Source organism: Ambystoma mexicanum, chromosome 1p (assembly GCF_040938575.1).
Source record: "Ambystoma mexicanum isolate Mex_15411 chromosome 1p, UKY_AmexF1_1, whole genome shotgun sequence".
NCBI lineage: Eukaryota > Metazoa > Chordata > Amphibia > Caudata > Ambystomatidae > Ambystoma > Ambystoma mexicanum.
Window position 1 is genome coordinate 1,469,954,463 of NC_090921.1, and position 16,624 is coordinate 1,469,971,086.

At 42.1% G+C, this 16,624-nt stretch overlaps 1 protein-coding gene across 2 annotated transcripts in view; it reads right to left on the reverse strand.

The window, feature by feature from the left end:
• The window catches only part of RAB25 (RAB25, member RAS oncogene family), a 129,158-nt gene that overhangs the window by 14,269 nt on the left and 98,265 nt on the right, over positions 1 to 16,624 (reverse strand). Inside the window, exon 3 of one of the 2 annotated variants that reach the window (XM_069607132.1) lies at positions 1,488 to 1,643. The exons of the other annotated variant lie outside the window; for it this stretch is intronic. Coding sequence (XP_069463233.1) covers positions 1,488 to 1,643 — 156 coding nt within the window. The remainder of the gene's footprint in view (positions 1 to 1,487; positions 1,644 to 16,624) is intronic. 2 annotated transcript variants of the gene reach the window in all.

Sequence of the window (16,624 nt, forward strand, 5' to 3'; positions counted from 1 at the left end):
GGTTAACTAAGGCAGAGTTAACCCTTTCTTGCAATGGTGACTGGGGTAAGGTACTTGTACAACAAAAAGAGGTCCACCATCCGGCATTCATAGTTTACTTTTTTGTAATTTAATTCCATTATGTCGGGTATCTAAACCTGATATCCCGCTCAACATGACTGGTATGACCAACTAAAAAACAAGCAAAGCACGAACATTAACTAGTTCAGACACTCCATAACAGGTTTAAAATAGAAAATGTATTTATTCACAGGATCTATCAAGGACAAATCTACTAACATACAACATAAATTAACACATTCAATGACGTCTTACCCAGGTATATTACCTTGGATCGTTAGATATAATTAAATAGAGGTAGACAGAAAACCCACAGGGTGTGATTGGTCTTAGTCTTGGCAAGTATCCCTTCAAGATTGGTCCATGGAGGAATAAAAAGAGATAAGAAATGAAAGAACAAAGAAACCACCTAATTTTTGGTAAATAAGATACAAAAGAACTCGATTACTTATTTCTCAATCATTCCATTCAAAATAATATATTCAAATGTATTCACTCATTTGATTTATCTTTGGCTTCACATCAATGTTTAGCATACTTCCTTCTGACAATCAGAAAGTGGGATAAACCGTGGGCAAATGTGACGTACAGCCCAATTTCTTAATTAATTGTGCATTTTTCCAATTATTTTTTATTGCCATCCCTGCTGATGTCTTGCATATTCTATTGTTCAATTTCTATAGTTCGGTCTGCCAATGTGTTTGCAGCATCGAGGTGGTTATAGGGGAATCCTGATAACTTGGCAGAAACCCATGTTGTGGCATGTTTCGGCAGTCAAGAGTGTAAATCAAATCGCTTTCGTCAGGGCATCTTCATGGACCCTGTGAATACGTATATGTGTATTTTAGCGTCATGCAAGTGACTGACCAAACATCAGTTGAGAAGCCATTTTATCACCCTTGACCACTTACCCTAATTTTGAGGGAAGGGGTGTTCCAAGAATCTTCACCCCTCTGTCAGACTGTGACGACAGAGCAGCTGACACTGCATATGTTGTGTGGTGGCAGGAACTGGTCCTACAGCTGTGTGTGGTCTATAGGTCCCCCAAATTTGCTGAAGGAGGGGAGGTCTCCATAATCTGAAGACAAGGTCAGAGAAGAGTATAATGTAAGGGAGTTGCAACCTACCTCCCTAAAATGAAGAATATCTTTATTGGGTGTGTAAGTGTTGTGAGTACTACTAAATTGAATCTGGAGTGCAATGGGCTATGCCCTTATTCATACCTGGATGCGTTGGAACATATAATTTCCAAAGGACAGAGATGATGAATTTAATTAATGGATTAGGCGTGCTACGCTTCCGTTAGAACTGTAACAATCTGGAGGTAAAGATAACAGAAGACAATATGAGGCGCTCAGTTTTTTGCTCAACCGCTAACAAATGATGGTCTACAAGGGCAAACCATTGGGGAGGAGCTGTATTATTACCTGTCAGTGAGTTGCAGAGTATCTGTCTCGTGGTTCTGTGACGGCCTGCCAGGGGGCCCGAAGGCAACGCTGGATGCGTTGTTATGGAAGCTGTGCCATTGCACCAGCAGATGCAGTTGTGAGTACGTCAGCACGTCATTGTTATGGTGATCCGTTCTGTTAGTGGAAACATCGTCATTCTCATGGTAACTCGTTTGAGGAAAAGCAGGTATGTCTGTCCCATTGTACAAGCAGAAGCAGGCGTGCATGCGTCAACACATCGTTGTCATGGTGACCCATTCTGTTAGTGAAGACGGCGTCGTTCTCATGGTAACCCATTTGTGAAAATTGATTGAAGTCGGACGCAGCTAGTGTGCTAGTATGTACAAAATTGAAAAATGCTTGAGAGGGGAGAAGTGTATCTGCCATCCCTGACTATTGTGCCCACTGCAGGAAACTTTATTAATGTATCTAATTAATTATTATTGTGTTTTAGTATAAAACTTTACACATTTAAAAAAAAGAAACACAAATAATCTACAATCCATAAGTCATAAAATCATAATATTATCCCTAATTAAACCTTGTAATTTCCTATAAAATGTATAAAAAATTTACTAAAATGCTAGAATATATTGCAATACATTTACAATACATATTCCATTACCTCACTCACTCCATCCCAACCGTATATTTCTGTAGTTTTGTTCTAACTTCTAGCCAAACTCGGGCCAGCTGGAGAGATTTGCTTTATGTATTAAGACATCGTCGCCAGAATGAATTAGATTTAATTGAGTCTACTTGATGGACATATTCACCCAAGTATCATATGTATACATGTTCCAGTTCAGAAAATTCTGTCGGGACATGCTTAGGAGTTTTTAGCACTACGCAAGAGTTACAGATTCAACAGTATCTCTCAGACTTTGGTACCCTTCTCATAGTACCTAGCACTGTAAGTACAGGTAGTCAATTTACTCGTAATAGGAGACGTCGTAGGCTCTTGGATGGACACATAACCAAATACATTGTTTTAAAGGTGTATAGTGTCTGTACCAAAAAACAGTAACTCCGCAGCGTGGCCAAATGGTGGAAATTCTCACCCCAGTCCCATACGTCTATCTTCTTGCTCAGCTCTTTTTTATGGCGTGGAACCCTTCCTTAACATTCAATGACTAGCCAAGCTGTTTGCTGTTTGAGGAGCTTAACAACACTCTTTTCGTAAGTTGATCTCCCCAATCCGTTCTGAAAATTGAGGCCAGCGTCCTAAAGAAAATGCGATTCTGGGCAAGTTACTGTTTGGACGTGCATTAAGACTTGTTTTTTTAATAACATAGAGTATAGGGAAGACAAACCTAACTCCAGCCTGATAATGGCCTTTAGGATGCCAAGAGGTAAACCTAGGGTCTTTCGCCACAAGTGCCCCTCGATACGTTGCAGCCATTCAAAATCGGAAATAGTCAAACTTTCCAACCCATATATAACTATTGGAATAATGTGCTGCAAATGAAGCTGTCTGGCTCCCTTGATCGTGAACCGGCCCCTTCGCACTGTAAATTGATGTATCAGGGATGTCAATTGGGCAGCCTTCGTTAAGCGTGTGCTTATACAACCTTTGTCACCTCGCTGAGGTTTCAATTCTACACCAAGGTATTTGTACTCAGAAATATATTCCATTAAGTTGTTGTTAACTACCAGTCTCGGGCAAGCAACATTTTTTGCCGAAAATACCATCAGTTCTGTTTTATTTCGGCTTATGATCAGAGAATTCACTTCAGCATATTCTCATAATGCCTAAGCCTCCCAACTTATTCCAAGGAAGGTATGGTCTAACAATACCAAATCATCAGCATAGGCTAACACCTGACAATGAGATGCATGGATTTTAGGAGAAATGCTCCCGGCTTTTACAAGACTATCGGGCAGGTCAGCCAGATATAGGTTAAAAAGCAAGGGAGCCAAGACGCATCCCTGTTTTACTCCACTGGCTATTGCAGTCGGTGCTGTCAAGGTTCCCTCACCATTCAACCTTACTCTGACAGTAGTGTTGGTGTAAAGGAGTTTCACAAAATATAATATCCTTGAAGGACAACCAATTCTCTCCAATTTCTCCCAGAGCCTTCTTCTATTAACAGAATCAAAGGCAGATCTAATATCCACGAAGAGAGCATAAAGCCCATGAAATGTCTTCCTTCGTGCTCTCTCCATAAAATGGTCAATCAGACTAAGATTATGGAATGTCGAATATCCAGGGCGGAAACCGCCATGAAACCTGTCCAAACAACTATTTCCCATCCATTTTTGTAGCTCCTTGAGCAGAAATTAAGAAAACAATTTCCCAGTGTAGTCGAACATGGATAATAAGCAATAACTAGTGCAGGATAATGGTGAACCTTTTTTGAGCACCGGAATCAATATAGAGGTGCTCCAGGATATGGGTATCCTACCCTCAGAGAATACCTTATCAAATAATATCTTCAATATCGCTGCCCAGAAGGTGGGATCTTGCTTAAGAACTACTCTGGCTAAACCACCAGGTACTGGAGCCCTTGAAGACTTTAGTCTACTTATACCGTGATATATGTCTTCTTCATCGATTGTAAATGAACGATCATTATTACAGGTGTAATTTGAAACAACCTGTTCAGACTTTTTGCTTGGGGACCACTCTCTTAGGGGTTGCATCCACACTTCCCTGCTTTATAAATAAACAATACAATATAATACAATACAATACAATACTTATGGGGTTAATTACATTATTTGCTCTGTTACCCGTTGCTTCACCAAGTAATTGCCATATGATTCTCGAATTACCAGAGGCTAGGACTTCAATCATATTTTGCCGCTGAGTGCGTGCTAATGACGAGCACCACCAGTGCAACCAATTTCTGCAAGCATTTTTAACTCTTTTCATCTCACCCTATTTGACAGGCGTACCTACTTGACTTGCTTTAAGCCGGCACAAATCTTGTCTGAGTTTGCGTTTCATATCACGAATTGCCTTATGGAGCCTAATGTATTTAGCTTTAGATTGTATATTGGTAGAGGGATTATATAAAGCATGGTGTTCTGAGAATGCAAGGAACCATGCCTCTATCTCATCTGTCTGCATAATTTGGAAATACAGCAAATACAAAGCGAGTTGTGTAATCAAAGGCAAGTGTGCATATAGACGAGATAGAGGCGTGGTTCCTTGCATTCTCATAACAGGCAATCGTATAAAGTGGTCACTTAATAATATACAATGCGCTATGGATGCCACACTTGTCTATTGTCTATGTATATTATTAAGTGACCACTTTGCATGATTTCCCGGATGATTAATTTCAACTTCACCTATGTGCCTTTCCTAGATGCTTGGGTCACTGTCCAATACCAAAGACAGGGATGCATGGTCACTCCAGTTGTTCCAATAAGCACTCATGTTGGACACTATAGAGAGTACACTAGTGGTGATGACAAAATAGTCTAAGGTTGCTTTCCTGGAGCCTAGTCTCCAGGTATAATCTCCTGGTTTATACCCCTCTGTACGGCCGTTAAGCATTTTAAGACCCCGATTCTCTGTAGATCGCTTCCAGGTTGTACCGGCTTTGTCGGGTGTAGATTGCTTCATGTGACTCTGGCTACTTTATTTCCACCCGCCCATTAATACTTCTCGATAAATGCAATGTGAATTCAAATCTCCTCCCATGATTATCACATTTTCTCCATCTCCCATAGCCCATGAAGTGAGCAAATCATGTAGTACTTCTTGATTGTGTTAGCTTAATAATGTGCCATGGGGATCGTAGATGTTAATGATCAATGCTGATCTCTTATAAGTGGTACATTGCAGATCTTCTTCAAGTACCAAAACACTCTCTGTATCTAAAGTTGGGATTTTCCATGACTTGAACCTATTTGTAACTCCCCTTTTCTCCTTCCTTAGCTTTAACCTGGTAGATAACATACCCATTGATGTTTATATTGGTCATTAGCCATGTCTCCTGTAAAAAAAAGATTACGTTCTGTGTTAAAAGGCTTTAAGACCCATTTGGTGCGATAAAATGTTCAAGACCTCGGGTATTCCGGGTCATGATAGGATAGAAATCAGTTCTGACGGGACACCACTACAAGGAGAGACTCTGCCAACCACTTTAAGGTGTTTTGAATGTCAGAAAGTTGCACATTTGCATTATGTACAAGAGAGCGAAGTTCAGTGGGTCGCCCATTTGAAGCTACAATTGCCCTCGGCAGCTATCATTGTGGATCTTCATCGTCCTTGTCGACATTCAGTTCCACCCCACTATTATAGAGAACATCTTTAAAACTAAGAAGCAGTAGCACTGTTCCAGGGTTCTTAAAGTGTAATAATCACACATTCAGGTTTGTGCCCGTCAAAGGTTGAAAAAATCTAAAATCCTCAGAGACCAGGACTCACAGCTGTGGGATGTGCTTCAGAATAGAAAGAAATTCTGAATGGCACAGCCAGGACGATCTGTTTCTTTGGCTCCTATTTTTAATTAGAAACGTATCATCTGTCCTAGAGATCTCCCCTATTGACTCTTGTGTGTCCGGTGCTTGTGTAGGAATTCTCTGCATTTTCGCTACTACTACTACTACCAGATAGATAGTCAATTTCTTTGATTAGTACCCGGCGAGGGTCAATCAGATTGTAACAATCAATTTGATTGGCCCTCGCCGGGGCTTTACCCGACTGGAAATCCCTCTACCCACTACGTTCCTTCATGTCCCCGGCGGGGATATGTGGCAGCCCCTCAGCCAATGAGGAGGCTAGGAACGGGGTAATGCCTGCTCCAAGCCACCACACAGCTGGAGGCTGCCATCTTCCCCCGCCGGGGATCGAGGTAAGTATTTTCCGTCCCCCACCCAATCCAAACAATCCCCTAACACTTACCTTCTTTTTGGTCCATTTCGGGAGCGGGCGCTCTGGGGACACTTCAATCCCAGCGCGTCCGCTCCGCAATAGGCCGTCATGGAAAGGAAGAAGGGACTACACCTTGTCCTTTCCTCCTTTCCATGGCGGCCATATTTTTGTTTACTTTTTTAATTGGTGCCATGGAAAGGAAGAAGGGACTACATGTAGTCCCTTCTCCCGTTTCCATGGTGGCCAATTTCTTGGTTTACTTTTTTTCTATTTTTTGCAATGGCCGCAATGGAAAGGGAAAACGGACTTCGTTTTCCCTTCCCTGGTGGCCATTTGGAGACAGTGTGGGAGAATCACATAAAAAAGGTGCATAATATTGATACATAGACTCTCACCATAGCACAATGTTACAAAGTTACCACAAGCCATAATAGTGAGGCTGCCCTTGTACGAGGAAAAAAGTTATCTGAAAATATTTAGAGCAACCTGCCCAGCAGGATTGTCAAATATACTCAAGAAGGCAATGCCACATTAATGGCCAGACCATAATTTAAATAGATAAGTAATGGGACAGTGCCATGGATCCAGTGAAGCAGGATATTAACCCTGTTGTACAAAAAGGGACCATCAGACAGGCCAGGAAATTAAATGCTAAGCTACCTGCCGGAAACCTATAGGAAAAGTATGGTAAGAAATATTTATGGAGCTGAGCTAATGTAAATCAAATCTTATCCTTTAATCAAGACAGTTATCAGTGCTGTCAAATTGTCGTGTTGCAACATTGTTGGGGATAAGAGCAGTAGCAAAGTCAAGGTTTCTGTTGCAAATTGGGCTCATGGACCTTGCTGCTAGGGTTGATCAATTGGAAATATGGCAGAAACTGGACAAATGCAGTATCCCTCAAGGACTCTTAGTCCTGATAAAGCAATTGTAAAGTAGAACGTCAGCGAGAATGAGATTGGACAAGGGTAGATGGAACGCTGGGAGAATTAAAACCAATATAGTGTTGGAACAGGGTTAATTGCTTGTGCCACTACTTTTTACTCTGTAGGTAGCAGATGTCTCCTTGGAATAAACAAAGTAAAATATTTTCTGGCTTGGCTAGGTTCCATTTGTTTTCCCATACACTGATAACGATGGCACTGTTCTCTTGGCCACATACCAATCGGCATACAGCATACTCTGGGGCTTCTCCAGCGGTACTAATCTAAGAACGCATTGAATACAAACAATGAGAAATCAAAAATGATGTGTGTGGGAACACAATATTCCCAACTTTATATGGAATTTGGCAGAGCATGTGTTGGATCTGGGAAAGGTATGTGTGTACCTGTGGCTCAGGAAAGAGTCGAAGGTGTGCAGGAAAAGCAAAGTAAACTCAACAGGTTGCCGGAGCAGATTTGACACCAAATGTAGCCAACTGTCTGCTGAACCATTACTAAAAGCACACAGGGGCTATTATAACTCTATGACGTTACTAATACATTTTCGTTTGATGGACCTCAATTAGTGACATTAGGCTGTAGCCTCGATGTACCTTATCAAAGCATTTGAGTGCTTTGAGAGACTGCCTGATTAGGAACTCATCCCAAATTGCATTTCCAATTCATAGTGTGATGTTAAGTACACCCAGATATTTAAAGGAGTCCAACACTTCAATTATATTTAATTTGATCTTCCATGTGTATATTTAGTTCTAACTCCAAATGTATTAAAAATCGTAATTTTAGCTTTAGTAAAATATTTTTTTTAAACCAAAATCTTCTTAGAGTGTTAGGGCACTGCATAGTTTTGATTGCAGGCCTATAGGTGTATAACAATCACTTCAACATACAGATTAAAAAGGGCGGTGCCTGCTTCATGTTCGTGACAACAAATTGCTTATTGGATTTATGTTATTCGTGTTCACTGATTTGGATACATTTGTGATATTAGGAACCTGGAGATTGACTATTTATGATAAACGAGTTTATCCACGGTGTAGATGTAAAATCGAAACTTTAAGACTCCTGAAACTAAGATGCAACATGAATTATTACTTCCAAAAGTATTACTGTAGGATGCAAATTAGAATCTTAATGAATACACTAAAGACATGGTTTACGTCATAATGAGGATATGGGCTACAGAGAAGAACATTTTAATGAAAGGATGTCGATCTAGAATTGCTTCCTTGAAGAAGAAATGCTGATCATATGTGGAATATATGGGTGGGTAATGTGATACATTTGAATAATGTGTAATTAGGTTAGAAAGGGTATTTATTATACATTAAGTATGATGTGGGTATTAAAAAGTATTTGTTGTACATATGGGAGGTCATGCATTTGGTACCACTAATCCATTTAGTACTATGGTGGAGTAGGATTAGTAGATGCTTAAGCATCCACCAGGATCAGCGTTTGCATTAGCTACTTGGCAGCGGGAGCAATCGAACCCAGCCGCACAGCACACCAGATGGATTGACCACCTTACAAGGGGAACCCCATCTTTAACTCTTCTTGAATTATCCGAGAACTCCTGTGGATCATCTAAAAATATAAAGACTTCCCAAATCCATCCTGATGAGCCACTCAACTAGAGTGGTGAAACACGTGCTGAGGGCAAGCGATTACCACTTCAACAGAGGGAAAGACATTAACACTTCAAAGAAGACCCAAATGAGCATCAGATATTGATTTCGCTAAGGAAATTACTTCAAGAAAGACCCAATGGGACACTGACTTCCTATGCACAAGCACAACCTTATTATCAAATATATTAGGACACCAACATCCTATATATAAGGAGAACTTTATCATCAAATAGAGGAAGACCAACCCCCAATTGGACAACCACAAGCTATATTTTTGAACAAAGCAACTTATACTTAATCATGATTATGGTTTACCAGATAAACCCACATTAAAGAATGTTTCACTATCATTGTTGTAGGTAGTAATTTTGTAAACAACGGCCACACAACCCACTTTAAGACTAACATGTGCTGGTGCAGGATTTGAACCCTATGATCTTCAATTTCAGTTATTCACAATTGGGCAGACAGAATTGGAAGGTTAAACCAGCGGCAGCAAAACTGACACTATTAACCTGGTCATCAACAATATCTGCAAGGTTTGCCACTGACTTGTTCTTTGTCAGCAAACTCAAGATAATATATATGCGGAAACACAGTATTCACTAGCATCATTACAATTTGCTATGAAAATTCTTCTTAAACTTTGTGGTGGAATAATGTACACTGTCCAATCGTCATCAACTTGCCAAAACAATGCACCCGCCATGAAGGAAGTCGAGCTGCAAACTGATAAGGTGAATTCTGCGATACCTGAGAGCAGAGAAAACCAGCTGATAGTTACCTGACACTTGTAATGACAATAAGATTCAAGAGGCGGTTAACATCTCAGAGAACGGTGCTTGGCCAAGCGGGCCTTGGCTCGACAGGCAAGACAAGAGATGGAGACCACTGGATCCCCAACTATGGACAAACAAATGGGTCCAAACGTGGCAAAAAGAAAATGGCGCGTAATAAAAAATGTCAATAGCATTTATTAACGAGCTCACTTATCATGTGTGGTTCTCCTGCTGTGCACAACATAAAATGCTCTAAATTTGTAAAGTAGGCATTCGTGAATCAGAACAGACTGTGGGCTTAAGCTCTCCTAAGCAATTCTTGGAGTCATTATTTATGGGAAGTGTATTTCTAGTGTATTTCTGCTCTATTCTGTATTTCTGCTATACGAATGCCTACTTTACTCAGTCGCATTATCATAGCGGAGCACAGCAATATGATTTGCGTGACCTTTAAACATGCCACTAAACTTCCCGTTATGTTCCCACCACGAACAGCCTCATGGTCGATGTGGGTGGGCCTGAGTTCACGTTTCCTAGAAGAGGTTTCATTTTGTTGAAAATCTAGCTGCTACCAGGCGGTGCCTGGCAGGGGAAGTTGGAGGGGGTGGGCGAGAGGGAAGCAATCTCTAAGCTTTATAAACTGCTTCATAACGTTCTACTTCAGTAATTCGTCCCTTGCCTGGCACGCCTGCCTTTTTGTAGTTCTTAAATAGAGACTGGTGATGGCAAAGAATGAAACAGGGGCAGGGCCTCGGAGCACATTCTGGTATTTGGCAAGGTTATCCTTTGCACTGGCTCTTTCTAGGTTGCTTTACAATTTGGTCATACTTCAGACCTTTCCTCAACATTATTTACAGTTGGTTCTTCTTACCACTGTATTTATATGAACGCTTTTACACCCTGAATAAAGAACAAGGTAGGTTCCTGCAAAAATATTGTTTCAAAATCAATCTTTTACTTGATCTCATGCAGGCCTCACTATATAGATATAGTGTAAGGTAATGAGCACATATATGTTTTCAGTTTATAGCACACCCATTGATTGGCTTAAGGTCAGTTTTGCACAATTACACTACTCGTACAAACGTATGCAAAAACAGGTTCACCGTCTCTTCTTACATGGACCTGCTCCAAGTCTACAAGATAATGTTTTCATGTATTTAGTAGTCAGTGTTTCCCTGAGGAAGCATGTGATCGTGCGAAACAAATGTTAGTACAGACACAGGCATTAGAAAAAGACTTACTATGATTAAGCAACTGCGAGAGATTGAAAAAAAAACGTTGTTCACAATTGTTCATCCAGGTTACGGTAGTAAGCATATATATATATATATATCGGGTATACAATCGCATGGGCATCCCAACAGATCAGCAACCTGTCACAGGTCCAAACGGCCAAGGTCATGTTTTATGCCATGGTGGACTTCGCCAACATCATGGGGGCATGGTGGTAACCCACGTGTCACCAGTATCAGCAAAGGCCAAGGAACAGTCCTTGAACATCACAATGGTGCAGTGCAGAGCTTGGTTTCATCTTTGTGTTTACAAGATTCTATTGCTCGAAAAAAAATCCCTCTATCATTCTGAGGAGCAGCTGTCGGCCATGGCTAATGGCATTCTTTTGCCTTGGCTCTTTAACATCTACCTTACTCTGCTGGTACACCTTATTTCCTCTTTCTCCCCCAACTTCCAGTGCTATGCTGATGACACACAACTCTTCTTCAAACTTCCTGCAGACACTCTTGCACCCTCCATCATCCCTTACTACCTCTGAGCCATCCAGGCCTGGTTTATTTCTAATGATCTCTGCCTCAATGCCAGCCAAACAGATCCTTCCTATTGGGACCACGGCACCCAACTTCTTACCTTCATTCTGGTCTTCTCTCATGGGCTCTCCCCCTGCTCCCTCCTCGGAAGCCAGAAACCTCAGAGTCATCTTCGACTGCTCTCTCGCCTTCCTCCCTCACAATCAGGACATTGCCAAGAAGTCCCACTTTCAGCTTTTCCTTCTGAAAGGAATTCTACCTTACCTCACCTTCCCACAGAGAATCAATGTTACCCAGGCTCTGGATCTCTCTAGGCTTGACTATTGTAATAGACTCCTCCTTAATCTACCTTTGTCCAGGCTGCAACCCCTCCAGCTAATCCAGAATAGGGCAGCAAGACTTATCCTTGGTCTCAAGCCCAGGAACCGCATCTCTCCTGCCCTACAAACTGGTTCCCGGTCGCAGCGCGAATTCAGTTCAAATCCCTCTATATCATCCACAAGGCTGTCTGGGGCTGGGGACCACTCTATCTGCAACTCTTTCTGACAATATATTCCCCCTCTAGACACCTTTTCTCCTCTGGCACCAACTCCTTGTGTGTAACGTGGTTTGATAAACAGGGGGCACGTGGTTGATCGCATTCCTCAGCAGGCTCCCTTCTTTGGAACATCCCTCCGCCCCCTATTCGTCTTGAGCAGAACCTCCTCAGGTTGTGAAAAAGCCTCAAGAACTTCCTCTTTACCTCTTCCTTCCCTCCCTCTCTCACTTGCTAATCACACAGTAGCTTGATTGGTGTGCAGGGCCCTTATGCATCCTCGGGGCCCTGACCACCCACATTCTACCATCCCAGCTGCTATCTATCCTCTGCCATTGCCTCAGCTCTCCCTCCACCACTGGAGGTTACACTTACCTTTCATCATAGCACTTCACCTGCTGCTGTGCATGAGCACCACAGCATACCCCTCCCCCTTCTGCACTTGCACATTCTGAACACTCACAAGGCATTGTAGGTTTGTCTTCCCCTCCCCATTGTCTCTTTTTATATTGTTGTATTTAATTATTTAAAATTGTTGTAATTACAATTACATTGTCTATCATCCACTGACCCCTCCCTGTGGCCCTGTGGGTGCTTTGAAACAGTATTTGCTTCCTCTATAAGTGCCTAACAAGTGAACAATAAATACATACATAAAATAAAATGCCATGTGGTACTCAGGGCCTGGATCAAGAGTGAGCCGCTAGCGTACCAGCCAAAGCACAAACGAGGCCAGACTGTTTATGCAAGAATGCAAACCATCTCACATGTATTTATTGTACTTTGACTCGTACCCTTTGTAAACAAACTGCTCAATGTGACAGTTACAAACAAGCATTTGAGATGGCAACAGTTGTGGGATTTGTGCAGGTATGGGAAATGCATTTGCCAGGCATAACCGAAGTGCTATTAACTGGCGTCAATGGTAGAAGCTGCAAAATGGGGCTAGGATCTGGGCATGTAATTGCAGTTCCTGGCAAATGTCCAATGTCTATACACAGCCAAAACGGTTGGCTTTGCCAATGCTTGTTTTGAACAGGACTTCAGTAAAGGACACGCATAGTGCTTATAAATCGAGTGGCTGAAGACATAACTGGTTAAAACATTTTCTATCACACCCCTAGCACGTTTACAGCACCAATTAAGTCATTGGGCCTCATTACGACCCTGGCGGCAGAGTGATAACGGCGCCGGTAGTGCTACCGGTGCCGTTATCACTCTACCACCACATTACGAGTTCTGCTTGCGGGGCCGCCCTGTACGCCTGGTCAGACCAGACGTGCAGAGCGGCACCCGCTAGCAGAATAGGATGCTAACAACGGTCCCGTTACTAACGGGACCGTTGTTAGCATCCTTCCCATTCCCATTGAGCCCTATGGGGGCTCAATGGGAATGGGGACGTACTGGGTCTAGTTCCCGTGAATGGGAATTACCGGGCCCGCAAAGGTCGGAATGGCCCGGTAATTCCCATTTTTCGGGAACCCGGACCCCAGTTTGGTGGTAGCCATGCAGTTTTTAGCTACCTCCAAACTCGTTATGAGGCCCATTAACTCTCAAAAGACTGCTTTGAAAAAAGTCTGTCAGGCACAAAGTTTGAGGGTAAGGCTTATTAAAGCGAACTCAAAGAGATCCCAGTGGTGATGTGTTTTGGGCGGGGATGGGCAGGAAGTGGGTGGGAATCGCCATAGGGATAAGCATGGCCATGGGCAGGTAATGGGTGGGTAAATAACCAAACACCTACAAGCTCCTAGTGTCCCACCTCATATGCCATATCTCCATAGCCGTACTCTAATGCAATAGTTTTGGTTTATAGGTGGTGCTTTTGTGGTGGCAAAACTAAAAAGTGCGTGGTGGAGTGAGAACAAGTTTGTCATCGGGTGGTACTGAAGGAAAGAGGGTGGGGGTTCCTGCAAAAACCCTCCTCGGTTAGACCAAATCCATCTTCCTGGAAAACACAGTAACAAAGGTAGCAGCAGGTTTAAATCTTCAACTAAGTCCTTTGTAGGAATTATCAGTGTGCGATAATTTCTACCGACCTTGCATCCAAAACATGTGTACAAACGCATAATCCAGTGCAAAACAGCATTGCACACTGTCACACCACCTACCCACCTTTGCACTCTCAGCAGATATTGGATGATGCTCTGATTTAAGGGCCTTGCACAGATTGTGGGTGTATGGTCAGCTCACAGACATGGTGGGCATGGCATTTGGCAGAACAGGAGAGGCTGTATGATCAGAAATATTTCAAATACATATGACCATTTAGCACAAGGGTGAAGGGTCACATGCCCCCTCCCTTTCACAGGGCATTGAAGATACTGAGAGCGAGCGTGACTGATAACCACACTGAAGCCCACCGGCAGCAATTGTACTTTGCACACATCAAGACTGGCAATACAATTGAACAGGCTTTTGAGTAACTCAAAAGCCGTTTTCACCGCCTACACAAAACTGTCCGAGTTCAAAAGTATAATCCAGATTGAAGTGTTGCGTAGCATGTTACACAATAAAGCCATATTGTGAAATGCTCCCATGACAAGATGGTCATCTGGAAGATGAGCAATTGCAAAACATGCCAGATGTGCATGATGAGGCAGATGCTGTAATCACCAGTGAAAGATAAAATATAACCTTTTGCACATGAACATATATTCCAAAACATGCATGGTGTGAATATTGTTTCTCTGACACCCAAAGAACCGCAATGTGGAACCCCCGTGCCCCAAAAATGTCCATGTGCCCCAAAGCCTGCATTCTTTCCCCCACCCTGCCACAATAAAAGTTAATGTACCCCAAAACCCCAATTCTTAACCCTACCCTAGGAACAATGGATGTCTATATGCAATACAATGTGTGTTACTATCTCTACCCGAGCCCCAGTGAGAGTTCAATGTCCAATTGCCTGTTTTTGGAAGGGTTGGTGAATCCTGTCCCTGTGATGTACAGTAAGATTTCCTAGCACAACCCACTGAAGATTGCTTCTGAAATTATTGGAGGTGGGTGGAGGGAGGTGCAGCATATTTGGTGGTGCTGTCATTAGCACAGTATATGGTACTAGATTAGAAGGAAGAAAGCCTGCTCCTGGCACTCAGTCATGTAGGCATGCGACCAAGCATAATTGGAATAATTGTGCACCATCTGCCGGCTAAGGCAAACATTTGGGGCAACCAGGTGACATGCCATGCCACAGACCATGTGGCATGGGCAAGGGCAGACTTGAGCTTGGATGTTTGCTTCCTCAGGTGCCTGGCCACCTTGGCAGCCTATTCATGGGCAGCTGCTGCTTCCTTCTGTGCCTCCTCGGGCTCCTCATTCATTTACCTAATGACCTCTTTGACATCTACCAGCATGTGGCCATTGTTCTTGAGTAGAGTTAAATGTTACACAACATTATTTGTGTAGTCAATATCGCACGCACAGAGGAAATATGCTATATCGGGTTAACAACACATTTTTTTGTTTTAACAATTCTCTGTTGTTTTTTTAAATTGAAAAGAAAATGTTAATTGAATACATTTTAGACATTCCAAATCATGCATTTCACACACCAAGAACATAAGGTAAAACAACGTCTTAAATGTCGTTAGAGCTCTCATAGGTTTACAGGAATTACAGTCACAACGCTTGATGTTAATATATATCTTTTAGATGTCCCGTAATGGTGACGATTCACTTTAAATCACTGTGTTTCGAGAATAAAAGTCTTGCTGACAACGTCTTAAAGAAATGTATATTTCAATTATTCTTAATTTTTAATTTTAGAGTTTGATTCAACGATTTGAGGAGGTTAGGACATACCCTCCTCCTGAAGAAGAGTTTTATTCTCAAAACACCTTTATTTTAGAATACTTTAGATTTGTGGATTTTCCTTACAAAAATATATTTGCGTTTGCGAAGCTCTCTAAAAAGAACATACTGTATTCCAATTAATCAATGAACATTCAATTGTCTTTTCAATTTAAAAACAATAGAGAATTGTTAAACAATAAAGTATGTTGCTAACCTGATATGAGATATTTTCTGTGCATATGGAATTGATTTCACTAATCCCTTTGTGTAACCTTTGACCCTATTTACTTACAGTAGCTGAAGACTAGGCAATACCAGCCCTGATAAATGTTATTATTATGTTGAGTACACCATTGTAAAATATCACCAGTACGTATTTCTTTAGAATTGTAGTGGTTGTCTACATTTACCTTTATTGTTCTTGAGTGCCTTCACAGACACCCTGGTGTTCCTAACCACTTTCTCCTGCCTGGCCTGCTTTACCTCAACCCTGAAAAGCAGACTAGCAAGGTATGCTGCCAATGGTTGCTGAGCTCAGGGTTGTTGGCTGGACTATGGAGTAGTAGTAGTAGTAGTAGGCTGGTGTGATGGTGGAGGGATATGTGGTGGCTGGCTTTGCCCTGAAACACAGAGTATCAGCCACAAAGGTTGTATCACCAACTGTATTATGTCTCCTGGCCTCAGAAACGAAGCTACAGAGGCAACTATTTGAATATTTGGGGTCTTAAGCATGTGGGTGGTAGGAGTTGAAATGGCTGGCTGATAGTGGGTTGGGAGACTATGGGCCTCATTACAACTCAGGCGTTAAGGGTTAACGCCACCGTTAACCCTTAACGCCTGA